This window comes from Teleopsis dalmanni, chromosome 2, assembly GCF_002237135.1.
Source record: "Teleopsis dalmanni isolate 2A chromosome 2, ASM223713v2, whole genome shotgun sequence".
NCBI lineage: Eukaryota > Metazoa > Arthropoda > Insecta > Diptera > Diopsidae > Teleopsis > Teleopsis dalmanni.
In genome coordinates, this window is record NC_051847.1 from 104,387,018 (window position 1) to 104,408,922 (window position 21,905).

Consider the following 21,905-nt stretch of genomic DNA (forward strand, 5'->3'; position numbering starts at 1 on the left):
GTACTATTTTTTTCAGAGCGTCCGCATTCGAATAAAAATGAGCACTCCTAATATATCTGTTCTTTGTTATTTTTATTTTCCCTCTCCTTCTAAATTGCCTTATTTATTGAAAAATTGATAAGATGCTATGTGTATTTAATAACTAGTTAGCCTCACAATTAATACTTCAAAACTACAACTAATTAGTTTCATCCTTTTATTTGCTCTTATTTGACCTCAAATATGTGAAATCTTATTCATTGTATCGTTTTCGACAACAACAAAGCACACATATTACTCTTACATAATTCTGTAACATGTAGTGTACATCATAATTGCAACAGTTAGTGTCATTGTCTGTGCTCACGGACAATGTCCTCGAAGGTAGTTCGTGTTAAAGGGGAAGTCAGCTGGCACTGATAGCATTGTGCAACTGTGCCCTCCGAAAAGGATCACCATATATTTTTTCAAATATTCAAATATTAATTATTTTTTTTTATTTTTATTTTTACAACAAGAATAATAATTATTTTTGCGTTTTAAAATAAGGCACAGGATGTCCGAATTGCTGAAATTTTTACTTATTTTTTTAACTACAGTTAAAAAGTAGGGCTTATTAGTCCATTTATCTATATTTTAAATGAACTAATAAATGTTTTCAATGTGAAAATTTAACATACTATTATTAGTATGTATATTTCTGCAGACATACGTACGAAAGAAATAGACATGAATTAAGATATATTCTGTATTTTGTCTCTGTTAAAACATCATGAATTCTGAAAAAGTGCCACCAATGGGGAAACCATATCCGTTCAAATATATAGCCAACCGAACTTATTATTTTATGTATGCTGATTAATATTTTTTTAATGGAGCAACAATCAATTTAACAGTGAACATAACCCATTTTGTTTTGACAAAACCATATAGGAATACCTCTAATCTATTTAGAGCACAAATGTATATATAGCTCATACGCTCATACTCATATAGTTCATACGCACGACTTTGTAAGTGATTGTGGAGATATCATAGTACGGTCGATAAGTTAGATGTACTAAGCATTACCGTCAATCATTGTGTAATCAATCTCACCACAATAAAAGTCAAATGCAAATTAGTCAGAAAGGAAAGAGGTAAGAAAAGTAGCTTAAATATCTAATATACCAACATTTATATAGTCCATTCATTTCTTATATTAGTATTTCAAATATGCAAAGTGGAAGATAGATGAGACAAACAAGTGCTTCCAGAAATAACAAAAATTGGTCACAATTGAGAGATTATCCATATTGTTTAGATTTCATGATTTTATACGTGGACTTCAAATTTGACAAAGATTAATATGTTCACTATTCCTCACTATCACTCCCTTATCTATTCGAAATGGGTTTATGGTCATAGGAAATAAACTTCTACAATAATAATTTTGTTAATTGTAAACTGATTTCAATGATATCTAACTTGTTTAATAGACAAGAATTAGTATCCAATTTTTTATTGAAATATTAAATGAACAACACATGCCGTAAAACTGAACAAATTTTAAAAAAAAGAAAAATTTTATATTTTTTTCTAAGAAATATTGAAATATTAGCATAATAATAAGCTCCCAAAAAAGTGTCTCTCCAAAAAAGACAAGAACTGAAAAATAATGGAAAACCATTATATTGTATTGTTTTGTATTTGTTGGTCAGCATTAACAACAAATTGACTAAACTCAAGTTGTATTTGACAGGTTATAATCTAAAAAATTATTATTGAATAATTAAATCAATTAAATAATTCCAAAGACCACCTATGATGGGTATTTGGCAATACTCGAATCAGCTAAGTGGGTTACCAAAAACAGTCATTAATAGAAATTTAAAATATAGAGTATTATATATATTATATTATATATATTATAGTAAATTTATATAGCTAAGGACACTTGCAGTCCAAAAATTGTATATAGACTTTCTCATATTTTCTAAGATGAATATTAGCAGTATTCGAAACAGTTGTATTCACTTAATTAAAAATAGATTATTGTATAATGTTTTAAACATTTTCTTTACTGTGAAACCTTTTCTATACGAAAATAGATACGATATTAAAATATATTATATGTAAAATAAATTTATTTTATTAATTTTTTTCTTCATTTATTGTGACCAAATTAGGCCGGTCAGAATTATTATAAAATAAATTTATAAACTTTTGATACTCAAATTTCGTTTAAAAATATAGAACTGAAGAAAACGTGAAATAAGAAATAAGAAATAACAGACATTGATCCTTATGTATTTATATTTAAAATAATATTTAAAGATAAAATACGTATTATTTTATATAAATGCAGTCAATAAAGAAAAAATTATGTACTTACATCTTTGCGGAATAACCATTTCGGCTTGCAATTCGGCTTACTAAATCTGGCCTCGAACACAACCTTCTTATCCTTTCCTTCTTTGGCGAACTGATCAATAAGTGGGCTAAGAAATGACTCTTGTTTCTATTAATTCGATGGTTGATGAATTGGCGACAGTATTGAGTAGTCGTGGAAGATTTTTCGTTCAAAAATAATTTTGAGAGACATTATTTGTATTTATCGTTTGCGTTGTCAAAAATGGGAAAAGATATTTTACTTTTAAGCATTTGTTATACGATATACGACACACGATTAAAGATATATATGGTACAACAACTTTCGAAAGATCAATAATATTTTTGAATATTTTGCACAATAAAAATATATGTACATGGTATGCTATATTAAAACGGCATAAATGGTAGAGATGATTTCGTGTCTCAAGGAACAAAAGATTTCGAAGGGAAGGTGTAAATATATTTTAAATATTAATTGAGGCACAAAGTGTTTACAAAAGTGTATCCCTTAAAATTTTCAGTCATATATCAAATATTAGAACAATAACTATACTAGAAAATTTAATATTCAAAATTTGCTGTCCATTATTTTATTTATGCGTTTAGTAATGATATGGGCTTAAAGTTAATATTTTTGAACTGTTCGAAACAAAAAACTTACAAAATTTTTTCGCAATGAAATGTTTTATTTATAAATATTCAAATGAAAGTACTTTTTTGGAATTGTTAAAATTTTTTTTCAAAGCACAACAAATTAAACATCACCCGATCGAATGGGATACTGAGACCGAAGCTTTTTCTGAAGTTAATTTTTCACACTTTGTATCGCATTTAATATTGTAAAATGCAGACCTTCTTTCATAATTTTTTTGCTCATTGAGCCAAGGACTCATTTCTCAAATTTTTGCTGATCCAATATGGTATTCCATGTTTATATATAAATATATAAGTATATAGTGTTTTTCTACATGCAGATACCACACGCGTAGTATGTACATGTATAAGTCAATTATATGATAAGATACCAGTATAATAAGTTATTGTTTTATAATTTGTTATAATTTTATATTTGCGTATCGCATATCCACTATATTTGAGCGATTTTTTAAAATAAACTTGTACTTATTGGCTTTTTTATATATGTACAATAATAACTAAAAATGTTAGACGCATTGCAAATAAGGTTGGTTATTATTTTTATTATTTAGCAATATTTAGACATTGCGATTCGGTTTATCTTCTAGGAATGCGCTTTGATATATAAAAATATTTTTAAGACTATTATGTTTATATATCAAATGTATTATATTATTTAACTATATCCTTCCTTGAGCACTTTGTACGTATTGTAAAGGAACTTTATTTAAGGCTAGTGTAATGATATAGAACTGTCAGGCTAGGAACTGTTAGGCTATTATTACGCATTTAGAGTATTAAAAAACATCAAAAAGTTTTTCTTAACTGAATTTAGAAGAAAAAAGTGTGGTGATTCACATTAGTTAGTAGTTTAAAAACAATAATGGCCGAATTAAGTTTCTCCAATATTAAGACATAGAAAGCTGACGTTAAACGATATCATATTTGTTCTCCCTTGGTAGGGCTTAAAGAAATTTTACTAGCTAATAAAATAATAACCAACCTTCACTATTGTTAATGGGTAGGAATATATGCCTGTTAACTATTATTGAGCAAAATATTGATGCATGCAACAAACAAAATTAATGGATAGCTGCACTTAATGAAAACTTAAATAAAGATTTGGCAAATGGCAAGTGGAAAGTGGCGAGTGGAAACTGTCGCAAGCGAATATATCTTATGTTAATATATCTGATGCATATAAGTTAAATAAGAGTACACAAAATGGCACATGTACCAGGACGCATACCACACATCAACATTGGTTAATTCTGGAAAAGACAAAACCAAAAGATGTAGGTATATGTAATCTGTGTATCTGTGCATCTCTAATTCGACCTTGTTAAGTGCTGATAGGTTGATAAAATGAAAAGTAGTAAGTAGAATGCATTAAATTCTGACAAGAGTAATTAAGTTGCAAATATGCCTGTTTTTATTCTTGTGGAAAAATAAGAAAAACAAGTAACATTAAAAAGTTTTAAAAGACAAATATGTACTTATAGATGCCAAATGTAAATGATAAAAAGATCGAATATTGTAAGAAGAAACGTGTTAAATGTGTAAAATTGTATATATAAATGCATTAAATAATTTAATAGCTGCCCTTTATGTTTTTAAACATATCTATATTTTACGTATTTGCAGTATCTGAGGTCAAAATTAATAATTAAACTATTTTTGATGCCAAACCTCCTCTCGACGAAATGGCTGTAAGATTGGCCAATCTGGTATCAACTCTGCTAACGATGGTCTACGTGATGTCGGTGTCTAAATGTTTTACATATTATTTGAGAATAAGAATAAAATAATTATACAACACAGATGAAAATTTAATAATTTTACTTATTAAGCACAATGGCGAAATATTATTACAAAAATATTTAGCCAATTCAAACAAAACAGTGATTGAAAACATTTGGCCAATTTATGGTTACTTGAAAAATTGTGAAATATTTTTATATATAATTCTTTAGATTTAATATCTTTAAATCAATACAGACTTACTGATATATCAATAAAAAAAAAACTTACTTTAACTTGTACAACATTCGAAACTTCATAATTTTGCTTGATAGATAAGCTAAAATTATTAAGTTAAAAAACCAGATACAATTAAAATTTTTTTGCATAATTCATGTTCCATATATATTCTTACCAAAACATACTTTGAAAACATTCAAAAATGTTCTAATGAAATACAAAATTACAAAAAGCAAAATATTTACTTTTGAAAGCCAGAATTTATAGGTTTATAGGTTTATAGGTTACTGAAATTGAATTTTTTATACTGATAATTAAATGTAATAAAATCTTGGTCGCAACTCAAAAATTTATATATATAGTATAATCAATTCATATCAAAATATCATTTAACATTATCATTTACATTATGTAAAATTGTTAAATACTGTTAAATGTTGAGTCCTATTAAGGATGTTTCTTCAGAATGTGTATTTTTCCTTTTCATTTGATTCAAGAGCAGGGTAAAATATTTAAAACATTTCGGAATCAAATCTCTAAAATAATTTCTCTTACAAAAATTTTTCAGCAAAATAACTTCAAATGAAATGACTTCTATGTGAGGGATAAAGGTAATTCGTAATATTAAATGTGTAAAAGTGGAATAAATGAGCTCATTCATTTTCAGTTGCGTTCAAAATTTAGCAGATTATGCATCGACAGAAAAATTTATTTGAAAAAATATTTAAAAAAGCATAAAAAAAATGTATAAGCAAAAACCATTTCTTAAACAATAGTATGCAAATTTTTTCAGTTCACTTACAACTATATTAGTTGAGTTTAGTAACAAAAATTACTTAAAATTTTTTTAATCATTTATATGTATAAAGCGTATATGCATTGAAGCGTAACTCTACATAATTTTTGTATAGAGACAACCGCTATTAGCCATAAGTTTGTGTGCTTCTTTGTAAGTGCTCATCTTTCTTACCCGTTCAACTTTTTTCAATTGCGGTAACGGCTTTTCCGTTTCCTTTAGATCACCCCAATTGGGATCTTGTTCTTCTTTGTCCCATTTTTGATAACGGCGTTTTTTCAACATAGCACGAAAATCCATGCCACTTGAATCGGAAACATATAATTGCATTTCTGCTGTATCTTCACCGTGTATATTTGAAACAACTACTTTGTATTTGCCCTCATCATTAGGCTTACATTTACGCATACAGAGCGTGATTGAATTTGTCTGCCCATCAGTAAGAAACTTATAGCGCCCGCCTTCGATAATTTCTGTAACACCTTTGTAAAATTTAAACGTAGGCGCGGGATTTCCTTCTATTCCAACCGTCATGTAAGCAGTAGAATCTATATATTATAATTATATACAGACATATATAATAAATTAACAGAATTAAAATAAACTGAAAAGCAAAAATGTTTCGAGTATGAAGCAGTACGATTGCGGAAAATTTTTAAACCAAACTCATATATTAACCGAATGTTAAAGTTAAATAATATCTTTGGAATAACACTGAAGAATTATGAAGTCCAATATTGAGTTTCATATGATTTTGTAATCAAACGTTTCACGTTTATTCAGGTCCGTAGAAATTTACTCAGAGGAGGATTTTCAGATTTAAAAATAATGTTTATTTTATTAAATAGGCCTGATACATTGATATGGCTGCATTCAGTAAAAGAATTTTCGCAACAATTTTTTTCAATACTATTATTATTGATATATTTACACTATTATGTGTGGACTATTACATGTTTATTATATGTTTAGAAGAATATATAATTTGTTTTTAAATATAATAATAATTAATTGAGTTTTTTCGCTAAGACCTTATCATGTATTTCTACAGATTTAGTATTGATTAATTATCGAGAGTGTTTGTAATTGTTCCGATAGCTTTTGGCATTTTAATAACCACTACTTCTGAAAGATTATATGCCACTGTATTACTGATGCCTGATACCTGTAATTTGTTTATAAATTCTGCGATGAAGAGAAGTTAACTCTATAGCCGCAGTAATTCTTTGCCAGCTTTCTGGTTAACCCCAACCTTTAATGAATACGTAATACGCGGGACTTAATATTTGACTATTATTCACTCCGCTAATTCGTCATCTTTGTTTGCTTTGCCTGTTTTACTCTGTCATGTCACGAGATACTTTGCTTGAGGCCTGCTGCAGCCAAAGGGGATAACAAAGCATTGTTTAACATACTATCGCCATAGCACTGCGATTTCCAAATGTGGCTTTAAGAACATCATTGTTATTCAAAAAAATTGACTGTGAATTTCGCATTTTTAACGCATATTTTCATGCTGCTTTTGTTAACTGGCGATTTCAAAGTTTTTTCCTTGTCTTTAACCCAAAACCAAGATACAGTTCTCATCTAACATACTTATTAGAAATGTTGTAGCTGTAATTAAATTGATGTTCAGGCTAACTTTAATATTTTTATACCAATTGCTATCCCTGTCATTAGTTGAAATCCTATATATTTCCTATATCTAAACATTTTTTCTGTCTTATCTTAAATTTTCCTATCAATTTCGATGCAAATTTGTTTCTCCCTGACCTTAAATTTGACTCCTATATATTTAGTGATAATCCTATGTCTAAACATTTTTTCTTTCTTATCTTAAATCTTCCTACCAATTTCGATGCAAAATTGTTTCTCCCTGACCTTAAAATCGATTTTATTTTAGACGCTATCGTAAAAGGACAAAGTGCTAATATAGTATATTTGCAAGGAGATAGCAAAAAGTTTTCGATTTACTAAAAAATTTTACAATTATTATAATAAGCACCAATGCGTTAATGCAGTCCATTAGTAGCTTAAGCTAATGGCCAATCTTTTAAATATTTCTTTTTATTTCCCAATGAATATATCATAAGAGTCAATTTTAATTCTCAAAACTAATACTTGATAGAAAAAGTGGCTTTTTGTGAATAATATAACTTCTTGTATTTATTGTATATATTGAGAAATATTTTATTAACAAACATTTTTTGTTTATGTTAGAAAAAACATTCATTCATTGCATTTAATGGAGTTTTATAATTTAGTGTTAAAATAAGGAGTAATCTTTTGTAAACTGTATTATATATAGTTTTATAATTTAGTGTTAAAATAAATATATGTTGAGTTAATCTTAACCATCCCAATAAGTTGAGTTTAAATTTTTTTTAAATCTATGTATTAGATTTTTCCTAGATAAGCACAAAAAACCCAAATCTCTCAAAATCACATCTCAACATCTAATTTAATATTTTCAAATTATAAAAGATAATTGCAATAAAATCTTACGAAAAACTAGGTCATGCTGCAGTAATATTGCCTAAAAATTATTTGTTGGTCTTTTTCACTTCTACTGCTTTTTTACATTTTTATCTGTTTTAAATAGTTATCTGCACTGAGTGCATAATAAACATGGATTGTCCTTAAACTAATATATTGCCTTTTTCCTAATATACATCAAAGTTGTTACAGTTCGTGCACACTTGGGCTAAAACAGGGCGGACTAAAGAACAGTTGTTATTGATATTATTAACAATTATTGATTTTCCGATATGTTGAGTATCATCAATAGCCAACCTCGAAAAATCAATGCATGTGAACAAGGATTTTAATCACAAACATTAAACAACTTGAAATACACAACTATACATAAATATATAAAATATATTAAATAAATATATATAGAGTTGAATTTTTTGATAATTAATACATATTTACATATGTATAGGTATTAGAAAAGGAAGCGTTGAATTACTTGCTCAACGGCTTAATAAATTTTATATTCCTGATTAATGTTAAAAAAAGTGTTCAGCGACCGACGCAAGAACTTAGCAAAATACTATTTTATTCAAAATATCCATTTCTTTAACAATTAAGATATAAATTTTTTACCTTGAAACTAATTTTTGAATTTTTATTAATCTATAGCTAATAGAAGCTGTTGAAGAAACTATACTAAATACATAAAATAATAAAATACTTACCTTCCACGGCTGAATATGATTCCTGGACATCAATAATTTGCGGTGGCCCTCCATCGCCAACATCACGGAGAGGAGTTGACGGTTTATTGATAAGATCTTCGAGATCTTGAACACTTGGACGACGTACATCAATTGATGTTCTACGTCTCTGTAGTGTTGTATTACAGATTGAACAAATAGTCACGGTACATCACAATACGCAAGGTACATTAAAACATGTAAAAGTTACACAGGTTTATTAGTTTTATTTAAAATAAAAAATAAATAAAAATTTTATAATAACATGAAGCACAAACACAAAAGTAATTTACTTCAACTACTTCTACAAAAACAATTCTACAGTGCAAAATGCCAAATTACGGTATGATGATAGCAAACCAATTGAGCTTAAAAATATAGAAAATCTTGATATTCCTTTAAGAAAAGACACTAGATTTGCAGTCGCATATAACAATCGTATGAAAAGCAAGCTCGTAGAATCACACTTCTTTAATATACAAATATGTTATATGTTTCTGTAATATAACATATATTTAAATTTGCTCTAATTACTTGTAATTTTAATGAAGCAAGAAGAAAGAAGAAAAATTAAGCTTTTTTATAAAATGGTTGATTGCATCAATTAACAAACAATAATTAATTAGGAAATTATACATAAATGGATTATAATTAATTACTGTGTAGTCATTACATTGCATGTGCAGGTTAAACATGACCACAAACTAAATCATGATGAAATAACTTAATGAATAGCACTACTTAAATGAAATTTTCACTTAAACTAAATTATTTACATATTTTGTAAAATATAAATTGTAAAATTAAATTTAAAATGGGTTCATCTGATAGGCATTACTTAGTTAGTCACCCGCAAAAAAACTAGGCAGTAACAGAAAATCTCCATTAAGAACTTTACACTTTTTGCCTATTATATTTTAGTAACTATGATTATTTAATATACTAATATCTACTATATATATACAAGTTGAGTTATTTACTAGGATTGACTGTATGTGTATAAACATACAGACTTATTTATAATTTGCTTTGTACAATATTTATATACAAAAGAAAAAATCAAGAACTGTATATGTACATAAGTTTATGTAAATATATTTAATAAAAAAATTATTTAAACCTGTTTCGTATCACCCATTTCTCCTGGTCGTTGGTGCTTTTTCTAAATATAAGTATACATGATATAAATACGATTTCAATAAGATATTTGTTATTAAAATAATCTATCTATTGAATAACATAACTATATAAATATATAAATATCACTATTAATACGTTATTTAATAAATATTGTATGCAACTATATAATACACTCCCATACATTGATCTTGTAAGACGTTGCGGTAAAAGTCTGTAGCAGTTCTCTATTGAATGTGAAATTCTTGCAAGAATCAAACTTTAATTTTGATACATATATTACTTATAATAAACACTACTCTAAACCAAACGTTCAGTCAAATCAAAATCATCATATTTTTGCCTCCGATGTAAAAAGCCATATTGGTACTGATATGAACAGTACTCATGATATACCTACACATGTTTTGATAATACCACATTTCATATTTTAATTTTATTGGGAGTAGTTCGGATTTGGATATAAACTGGTCAAATTCATGTTTAATTAAGGAAAAGTGCTTTATTATTCAGCCATTTTGCAATGGCTAAATAAACTTTCAAAAATCTGATATAAAGAGTATTTAAGGTTACGTATATTATAAATTAATTTCTTTATTTATTTCTTGATGCAATTTATAGTACATCTGCTATTATCTGTATGGAATGGTCAAAAAAAAAAAGACATTTCAACTACCAGTGACAAAAATAGAAATGCGGTCACATACTACTAGTGTTAGTTATATTTTTATGAAATATAAAATTTAAAAAACTTATTTGCTTTTTTCAATCATTTGACAAACTTATACTATACCTCACAAACCTATCACATAACTTAAAAACTAAATTAAACCTTAAATTTCACAGCAGTTTCTTAAGTTCGCAGAAGAGTTACAAAAATAATACGTATATGCATTCGAATTAAAAACCTTGACAAAACTTACGTTGTTTACGCTCCATAAGAACTATTCACTCCGTAGCATATGTCTTTAAAAATGCAAATAGAGCGCCAAGTTTCAGAAAAATTCAGCGCATTTTACGGATGTTTCTGATATATTTATATACATACGCTTTCATTAGCTTGAAGTCTATAACACATTCATTCAGACATTCATGTTGTTCAATTAGAAAAGAGAAAGTGAATGTCACCATGATCTTAATCTTTTACCGGTTGTGGGGCTTTAACAAATCTCCAGTGAAAATGAAAAGGTGACTGGGAATGCACGCCATCTATAGCTGATGACAGCGCTAACGTTATATAAACCAAAATTTATTAATGTGCAAATGAAATATCCGAAGTTTTTATAACGAAGTGTACAACTATTCATGTATTTAATACAAAACTGATAAGAATGCATCTGTAAAAGACACGCAATGGAACGCAAATTTATAGTCAAGTTTTTGTGGGCCAAAGACTCATCTAATCCACTTTAAGTTAAAATTACACCATAACCAGGCTCGTAAAAAACAAAATCTAAAATAGTCATGGTTTGTAGACTAAGCTGTTCTAAACTGATAATGAATCACAATATCTAATTGAAATATAGTAGGGAAAATGCATTTGTAACGATTAAATCTTAATTGTGCATTGTATAATCCATCAAAAAGATGATACTACAAATTACGTCAATATGCCCGGATCGTGGGATGTCTCATTTGAATAGAAAGAGAATCAAACAAATAAGTGATTAAATCTTATTACTGTTGTTTTAGATCTGTCAATCCACTACTGACTTGATAACTAAAATTCATCAAATCCTAAAAAATATGTGTTAGAATTCACTCTCATTTTATTTTTGTAGATTTTAAAGCTGCTTTTTACACTGGTAATTACAAATATTGATCACACAAATTTGTGTATAATTTCTCTGCTTTTAATAAAAATATTCATATAAAATTTAGAACAGAATGTACTTATATTCGTATGAGAGAATGTCAAAAATAATACTCATATTCCTTGAAATATAGCTACCATGTAAAATGCTAATTCAGCTACAGAAAATTCTAAAAATGAGCAACGATCGTTAAGATTATTAAGATATTATTATATATCCTGTTTGAAGGGTATCTAAGCTTCTGCAAAACCAAAGTTAAAATCTTTACTTATTTCGATGTTTAAATATTGATCATTACCTACCCATCTTTGTAATAGTCAAATAGCGATGAATGAAAACACATCACTATTTTAAAACTTCAATATATTAAATTATATCAATAAGCTAATTCGAAATCCAAATGTCCTTTTTGAGAACTAAACTAAATCGGGTTGTTGGTATGTGTCTTTCTTAGAAATTGGCATTATCTTCTTTTATGTATTGATTTTGCACGTGCAATCACTGTGCAAACCATAATATACTAATTACTAATTAAAAATTAAACACTGGAATTTAATAAATCCGATATAAATGTATGTTCTATATAATATATTCGTATCTTAATACATCTTGGTATCTTTTCATATTTATTGGATCCTTTTTCAGAAGCTTATTGCCTTCAAGGTCCTATGCTCCACTTAAGAGAGGAGAGAAGAACAGCAATAAAAAAAAGTATTGCCTTGAAGGAGTAAAATAAAATACTGCACTGGAACTATGAATCCGATAAAATGAGATAGATATTTAGTATTAAAAATATTATTATTGCTTATATTTATTATTATATAATAAATTAATAATTATAAATCTCTGCATTTGTAATTATAATTCACTAACGAAAGAAAACTTTCAACAATTATTAAAAATAAAATACTTATATATACTTATATATAATATAGGTAGATGAATGTTATGTTATATGTTAAGTGCTTTAGAGAATATTATAAGCAACTAAACGCACTACTACATGAGGTTTATAATGACTGAACTCTAATGTATGTATGTATATGTGAACAAATATACTTTATATACATAAATCAAATATAAAATCAATATTCGTAAATTTGAATTGTTCAGATTTTTCATTTACGGTACTACTTAATGTATTTTAAAATATGCTAGTGAATGAAATTAATATATTTCAGAAAAAATTGAACATTGTTAATAATTCAACTACTACGGGAAACGAAGTTAGATATACTAATCAAAACGTTTTTGTAATTATTTAGTTTGGTTTGTTGTCTCACCTGTGCTTCACCCACCTCTCCAGGTCTCAATAACTGTAAAGTTATTTGTAAAAATATTTTATTAACACATTATCTTCAAAGAATATGCTTAGATGTCTTATTTACTTGTTTTTCACGCTCTTTAACTACAGTTATTTATGGTTTCTGTTACACTAAATGTTATTAATCAAATTGCGAATAGCCGTAAACAAAATTATGAACTTGTAAAATCTCTACACTGGCGTGTGCTAATAGATGAATTTGTTGTTTTTAGGTTCCGTAAATTAAACTAATATTATATAGCGAAAGCCTACAAATGTTATGTGTTTATTTTTCAATTTTTTAGGTGTGAATCTGCAGTTTTATGAAAATTGTTGCATACATGTTCGGTGTTCGATGTTCGATGTTCGATGTTCGCAGGAAGGAAGATGCTGCTAACGTGCATATGTTGCATATTAATCCATTGTATTGGGTATTTTATTCGTATGCATAAATGAATTTTATCTAGATTCAGGGTCGGCCTGATACATAAAATTTTTTATATTTTATATTATTACAGATCAGAGCAGTTGGATACGTACGGCCTACGTAATTTTGGCAATGTTAATATTTGCCAAAAATTCAATGTTGACAATTTCTAATTTTACTATGAGCAAGCGCGCTATTTCGTCGTTTGTAGTGGTTTTCGTTAAATATGCATATAAATACGCCATTGTTTTTTATTATTAAAATATTTCTTTAAATACTTTCATATATTAATAACTTATTCTGGGACTAGTCATTCTTTATATGTTATTGGGTAACTTTACACGTAACAGATACAAATTTGTTGTCATGTTGTCATGACTGCAATGGGCAGCTATTGGCGCATTAACAACCAACGGCCACTGCGCATGAACTATTTTGCACACTCAATCTGTTTATATATTGCTTTCAAATGTAAATAGACATTTAGGGTTCAGTCTCTAATCGGCTCTCCGAATACCTCAGTTATTTTAAGTTTGAGGAATGCATGCACTTTTTTATTTGTTAATAATCATTGTCATATTTACACATGAAAACATGAAAATGTGAGCAATGAAGACAGACAGAAATATGTATGTAAATATTTAAAAAGTTAAAACTAACTTAAATTGATGTTGGATGCGGCAAGTATAGCAGAAGAGTCTTAGCAGATATTTGTAGCGGTGAATACAAGTAGTAAATACTTAATTTATCCAAGCGTTATTTTTTTAAAAATATATAGAGTAATATATAACAATTTTTATAAGCCACAAATATATTAGGAAATAATGTTAAATATTCCTCCTAAAATTTTGAAATATTCCTAACAAAATATGCGTATAGGTCGCTCCGCATAAAGATCATTTTTAAAAAATGTTCATTAAATAAAGTTTGTGTTTGTAAAATTTGTCTTTGCGTGAAATGCATAATAATGTGCAAATTTTCTTACCCGAGTATCCATTACTTCTCCAGGTCGTAACTTTTTCTACGCATGTGTGTTAAATATTGTTCATTCAGCAGGAAATGTTTCAATGTGTGTGATATATAGGGTAATTGTTCCATTTCATAACCGATAATTTGTTATGTTTTGTTCGTATTTGGTTGGATTAAAGGTGTGTAAGTATGAAAATCAGCAGCCAATTAGAATTGTATGAACGATATGTTTTTGTTGGTGTAGACGTTGTTGCAAATGTTAATACATGTAATACCACCAGAATTAAATTTATGGTTTGTAACCACGCAGGCACATGGTTGTTGGATGAAGGAGATGATTAACAGGTTGAAAAGATATATAATATAAATAATGCATACTACATACTATGAACTACATACTACCTAGATTAATAAATGTTAAAAAGTCAACTATAAGATAAAATGCAAAATGTTATAACAAATAAAAGCGATTATTTCAATGCATTCACTATAGAATCTTTGGAATGTTGAAAATTTTTTTCAAATATTAAGATCAGGACACTCCAGTCATGTCCATTTATTCTGTTATTATCAGAATAAAATCCATAAAGTTATTATGTGTGTTAATATATAATACTTTTAAAGATTTTAGAATTGTAAAACTATATTAAAATTAATCCAACCCTTTGTCTGAATTGGTGTCGATAGATACAAATAGTATAAACTATAAAAATAATAATAAACAAATTCTTATGTTGAAATTCTAAAGTATACTAACATTATAATGTATACGAGAAAACATATATGGTATATCAAAAAACTTTAGGATTGTTACCTCATCATTTATAATAAGTGACGGCCGTCGTCCCATTTCAGCTGGAGGAATTAATGATCCCCGTCGGCTAGTTGGTTCAGGAGCTAAAGATGGACGCTTTTCGCGAATAACTTCAATTTTTGGTGGCTCCCCTGGCGCTGGCGGTTGTATTTTGGGTATTTTAGGTTTGTCATCCTAAAAACACAAATAAAGTGATATTAAAAACTTGTGAAAATGTATACACCAGTTCACTGTTGAATAGTATATTATCGCCATCGTACTAGAGTCCATCATTCTTGCAAACGAATTGTGTCTTAAAACTATGTTCGTTAAGATAGCATATTATGAAACTGTTTTTTCAAGATGTTTTACTATTACTGTTTATTCTTTAATAACATAGACCCGTAAACATGTTGGGAGCATTTCAAATTCAATTGCAAGAAAGGCTGAATTGTTTATTTTTTTATTTATTTATTATATATATGTGAATACCAGTTAAACAGAATAATTAATAATTCAGCTGTATTCTTATTAAATTAAATCTTATTAATTTTGCATTTATATAGAAGAAATAGTTTATTTTTTATATTTACCGGAGGCGTGATTTTAATCGTAGCCATATTTTACTTTTCTTTTCGTTATTACTATACACATGTAGTAATAGGAAAGCAGTTTGTATGTATGTAGTTTGGATATTGATATAATTTATAAACTAATTGCAATTGTCATATTTTATACGATGCATAGATGTATATAGCACAAAAATATATACATTTATATTCGAAGAAAAAATTTCATTAAAAAAACGGCATATTTTAAAAATTTTATTAAAAACAATATTAAATCGAATAATAAATATTCGCGATCTTGTTTCGTATTAGGTCCCGCTACAAAAGCGCTAAGAACTGAACCACTTCGCAGATGACAGTCAACAAATCATCAAATCAAAACGTACAAAATTAAAGTATTTTGTACATATCAACAATAATATGTATCTCTCCATATATATTTATTTTTATATAAATAAAATAAAATAAAAGAGAAATCTATATATTTTATTTTTACATTAAAACCAAATTATGAAAAAATTAAGAAGTATTTATATACTCTCAAAAATAACATGAAAAATCAAACAAAATTCATAAACTCATATGCCGTCTATTTTGACAAAAAAATGTTTTTTTTTTTGAGTCTGACGACATTAAAAATTTTTTTGTTCCTCTATATGAGTATATTTTTATTCTTTATTATATATTAAAAATATTTAACAACTAAATATTTATACATAGAGATGCTTGAATAATATCAGCTTGTGATATTGTTAACGCACCTTTGTGCTTGTATACACATACACATGTATATAGCAATAGTTTGTTATTAAACGAAAGTGTGTGTGTGCATCGGTTCAGTATCTTTTTGTCATGCTAAATTGAATATAAGATTAAAAACAGTTATAGGAAGGTTTTGCCGTTATAAGAAAGATCTTTTTCGACCTCCTATTATAAAAATAATTTCCATTTAAATATGTTTATTGTAAGTGTTCGAAAAGCATATAACGATTAATCTATGAATCTAACTATTAGAAATTGATAAGTAATACTTACCTGATAGGGTAACTAAATATGCGACTAACTGACTATTAAAATTGGAGTTCATTAAAAAGTGATAGCGGGTTTTTTAAGTTAATAAGCATTTCTAGGTTAAACTCCAAATTGATTGTGTACTATGTGACTTAGTAACAGATTTTAGAATTTTATTTAAATCAAAGGAACCCCATTATAACTGATGATGCAATTACATAAAAACATATATATATATGTTATATATAACATATGTTATATATATATAACATATACATATATACATATATATATAATATATGTATATATATAAACATATATATATGCACAAACTAAATAAAAACTAATAGGAAGAAGAGATAATACTGCCATCCTGGACTTATTTGAGTATCATTGTTGTTTCTCTTTTGTAATTACTTTCAAATACTAGAGCAAAGGATAGATAATTAATTATGTGTTTAAAACACTTAGAAATCATTATATGAAATTGTTGGTGTGTCTGGTGTTGTTCTATATCAATATCAACTATCCAAACAGTGGACATTATTTAATTTTGTCATATATCTAGAAGTTCTATAAGGAACGGAAACTAAATTGTGAACGATACAAAATAATAAATGGCAAAAATGATTTTCAACTTCATATTTTTTAGAGCTTTGCCTCGATTCGAATTTGGCCGGTTAGAATAAAGCAAATCGAGAAAAGGAAAAATAACGATTCAATCGTTATAAATAAATTTTATGAATAATATATATATAATTGTTATTGTACTATAGAATTGAATTCGATGCTAAATTATTTAAGTTTCACTTTGTACTTACTTTATGTTATTTGAAATATATACAATAGTTTACAATTTAATACAGACTTTTGTCGAAGTATCGGTAATAATAAAATATATTTAAAATTAATTTAATATAATTGTTATTAAATTATTGGAATTATTATTCCAATCACGTGATAATATGATATTTTTGATATGATATTAATTTAATGTACGCAAATTTACTCGACATTTACAAATTTTTATTCGTATGGCCATAATCTTTGTGCATTGCATTGCATTGCACAGTTATATATATAAACATAAGATAAATAGTCACGTGAACTGTTAATTAATTAAAAAAAATGTAAATAATGCTATCATAAAGTTTCAAAAATTTCATTTCAATTGGTTATTAAATAATCAATTTTTGACAACTAACGTTTATTATTACTTGAACAAAATGCGTATTACATATTTCATCTAGTTGGGCCGTATTCGGACCCAATTCGGATCAAATTCGGCCCTAAAGAAAGTGATGTTGAAAATAATAATTTCAATTGATTTAACCGCTTAAGTATTTCCCAAACCATTGCTGGATATAAGCAATGGAAACGTACGTCTTCATAAAAACATACAACTCACTAACCTTTATTTGATAATTGGTTTTTTATGTTTCTCCAGTAAAACAGAGTCAAGGTTGCTGGTGGGATATTTAGCGGGTCACCATGGACTGCGTTATCTCCTTAACAAAATGGAACTGTCCGAAGAGATAGATTGTCGAATCCGCTTAGAAGCAGACGAGACTTTAAGTCACATTCTCTGTGGCTGCATAGCCTTGTTCTGGGCTAGAATAAGGTCACTGGCTCGAGAACTTCTGGCTTTCATTCGAAAGGCTGAATGTATTCTGTTCGATTAGGGTCTGTTGCAGCACAAACCCGCAGGACATGGAAGCCGGTACTCTGTTTATTTCTATTCTATTATATCCTAGGATATTTTTTTGAAGTATTCTCGAACTTTTTACTTCGCAGTCTAAATTTACCAAAATTTACCAAAATTATACAATAAAACACGATTAGTAATAAGAAATTTATGAAAAAAAGTACTAAGAACTGAACCACTTCGCAGAGGAGAAAATACCAACCGAAATTTCAACACAGTTCAAACGATTGGACTCGATTTTAAAAATCCATATTTGTCGTATATGTTGCATGTTTCCGTGTTGAAAAACATTCTAATCTTTTTATAAAATGGGCTAACAAAAAATAATATTCATGATTTCGGTTTGAGATAATATGATTTAAAGAAAAGCCATAATAAAAATAATAACATAAAATCAACTAATATTTTTTGTTTAAAAATGTATATATGGATTGAAAATAAGGTGAAAGTAATTGTAACAAAAATAATTCTTAGGAGTTTTATTGTAATTTAAGTTAAAAAACAAAAAAAATATAAATGTAAAAAAATATAAAAATATAAAATATAAGAACGCATGACAAGCTGTACCCCAATTCGATTGTCTTTTACAATAACCATCAGCAAAACTCTGAACCAGGCTGAACCTTTACATCTAAGCAATTTAGATCTAGATGTGGATTGCTTATTATATGGACAGACTAGGTAATATCTATATCTACACAGACATTGGAACAATAAAGAAAATTATATAACTACAAGTATTTTCAAATTAAACGTATTAGAAATTGAATCATTCAACATAACTGCACCACAGTAAGGCATAGCCGGATTCAGCTGGACTGTAGATAATCGACTGTAGATAATGTTTTCTTATAACAATGCCAAAAAATACACGAGTTTTGCAAACAAAGCATTATCACCTATTTCATTTTTACCGTAATTTAAAATTTGCGATAATTATTTTTATTACTCTTTGTAAAATTGCTTAGACTACTATAAGACCGCCGATGTCGATTTCGGTATAGAGTTTCGAAAAGTTTGTATTTTACAATATTTCAGCCAGCAAGTACTATTTCAATAGGATGGTGAAAATATAAAGAATTTGAAATTGATGAGGAAACTTTGATACTGAAGACTTTTATATGTATATAAAAATATTACCTACATAATTAAAAGCAATATATATTGAATTATTTACCTGAACCGTATCTACAACGGCTTCAGTGATAGGGGCTTGTATTTCAGGTACGGTTACACCAAGCTTATCTACAACGGCTTCAGTGATAGGGGCTTGTATTTCAGGTACGGTTACACCAAGCTTATCCTTTTCGTTTTTTAGGAATATTGGTTTTTCATATTTTTGTAATGTTGGTCGCTGATAATCATCCACAATTGTTGGTAATCCCTCAGGTTTTTGCAAATGCGAAATGTTTGCTTTACCAGGAGCTGTAGCATTAAACTTTTCCTCTTTGATTGTTTCCTTAAAAGTGAAGTGTCAACAAGTTTAAATAGTGTGTAAAAGTCTTATAAGCAGTGGCAGAAGAGAATAGAAGATAGAAAAGCAGACAAGAAAATAGAATTATAGTGTCCACATTGCAAATCGAGAAAATGTTTCCTACTCATAGAACAGATACATAGTTGTTACCCGCAGTTTTAAAGATTTACTAAAGAGCGATGTGCCAAGCTTTGAGAAAGTGTAGCAGGTAGAGTAGATTTAAGCTTAAGCTTAAGCTTTCTTTAAATTTATTACATTCTGTTACCTTAAGCAATTGTTTTGCCTTTTGAGGTGCCTGTGCTTCTTTTGGATCCCTAATAACAGGTTTAAGCACCACCCCAAGAAAGCTTTCATTTTCAATTGGCTCCTTTGTTATAATATTTCTTATAGAAGATCGACGACGTTGTTTAATCAATTCAATAAGAGGTAGTTTAGTGTTTTCCTTTAAAGACTAAAGAACGAATATATTGTTAGTTTTAATCTAATTTAATCAATCATTAACCACTTGTGAGAAAACAATATACTTTAGACAAGCTACTATTTAAAGGAAGTATTTCAATATTTAATTTCAATAAGTAATTTTAGTAATAATCTCCACTCCGTCCATAATTCGCTTAAACTACACAAATTACGCTGAACTTTTATGAGTATTATCTTCAATGACTTATCTCTGGTTTTAGATTTAATAACAAATACTTAGTTTTCTTTTTATTTTCTTAAAATTATTGAAATGATAATTACAATTTAAATATGTTGTATATTTCGTTATATTTAGTAAACGAAGTGAATAGAATGTAAATGAATCGACCCGATATATGTATGTATTGTAAACTTACCTCTCCAGCATTATTCGATATTTCCTCATCTTGTTTACTCTGCTCGCAAGTAAAGTATGCATTGAATTCAATATCATTGTCAAAATAATATAAGTGTGTATACATGTTTGGAGGATTGGCATGCGATATAAATTAAATATACATTTGTTACGATTAGGATAATATTATACAATACAATAAAATTATTTTGTTTAAATAATGAACTAACCTTTGGTTCGATTATAACTGGCCGCAGTACTGCTGAATCTTTCTCTGTTTCGTCATCGGGAATTTTACCTTTACCAATCTTCAGACCTTTTGGCTCTTCTTGACTTTTTTGAATAACATTCGATTTCTAAATTTGTACGTTACGAATACATTAAATGAAAATAGTAAACTACGTCATAAACAATTATGGTGATTGCAAAAAGCATGATATATTTTTTGAACATATATTTTTTATTTAATTGCTTATATAACATAACATAAATATTAAGTGATGCGAATAAAGACTTGCGGTTGCTAAACGTTGCAAAAAAAAAAAAAATAATAAGTACCACTTCACTTTTGAAGACCACTTCATATTTTTTTAAAAAAATATATACTCCTATAGACTTGTTTACTTTTGGGAATAGTTTTTTTTTTTTGATACGACACATAACAGAAATAATTGATATGTTGCGGAACAATTTGTTCAAAAAGCGAAAACGGTGGTGGAAACTACGCACTTAAAAAAGGATCTGTCTTTAAAATTGTTGTATTTGGGAATAATTTTTTTGTATATACAGCAAATAACAACTCAAGTCCAGTACGTTACGATTACCAAGATTAAAAACACAACTTTACACACATGCGCTTATAAGTATAAAACATCAACTGCACCTATAACACAAAAATAACAACTTA

General features: G+C 27.7%; 1 protein-coding gene across 23 annotated transcripts in view; it reads right to left on the reverse strand.

Annotated features, from left to right (window-relative positions):
* The window catches only part of LOC119683993 (twitchin), an 83,273-nt gene that overhangs the window by 35,156 nt on the left and 26,212 nt on the right, over nt 1-21,905 (reverse strand). For 9 of the 23 annotated variants that reach the window (XM_038097917.1, XM_038097916.1, XM_038097912.1 and 6 more), the window contains 10 exons: nt 21,229-21,354; nt 21,021-21,059; nt 20,450-20,635; nt 19,888-20,169; nt 15,447-15,620; nt 14,649-14,684; nt 13,217-13,249; nt 8,965-9,112; nt 5,939-6,312; nt 2,354-2,479 (listed from right to left, as the gene is read on the reverse strand). In XM_038097917.1, the coding sequence (XP_037953845.1) occupies nt 2,354-2,479; nt 5,939-6,312; nt 8,965-9,112; nt 13,217-13,249; nt 14,649-14,684; nt 15,447-15,620; nt 19,888-20,169; nt 20,450-20,635; nt 21,021-21,059; nt 21,229-21,354 (1,524 nt within the window). Of the gene's footprint in view, nt 1-2,353; nt 2,480-5,938; nt 6,313-8,964; nt 9,113-10,102; nt 10,145-13,216; nt 13,250-14,648; nt 14,685-15,446; nt 15,621-16,018; nt 16,121-19,887; nt 20,170-20,449; nt 20,636-21,020; nt 21,060-21,228; nt 21,355-21,905 lie in introns of those variants that run through there. The other 14 variants (XM_038097924.1, XM_038097923.1, XM_038097904.1 and 11 more) reach the window with 11 other exon arrangements.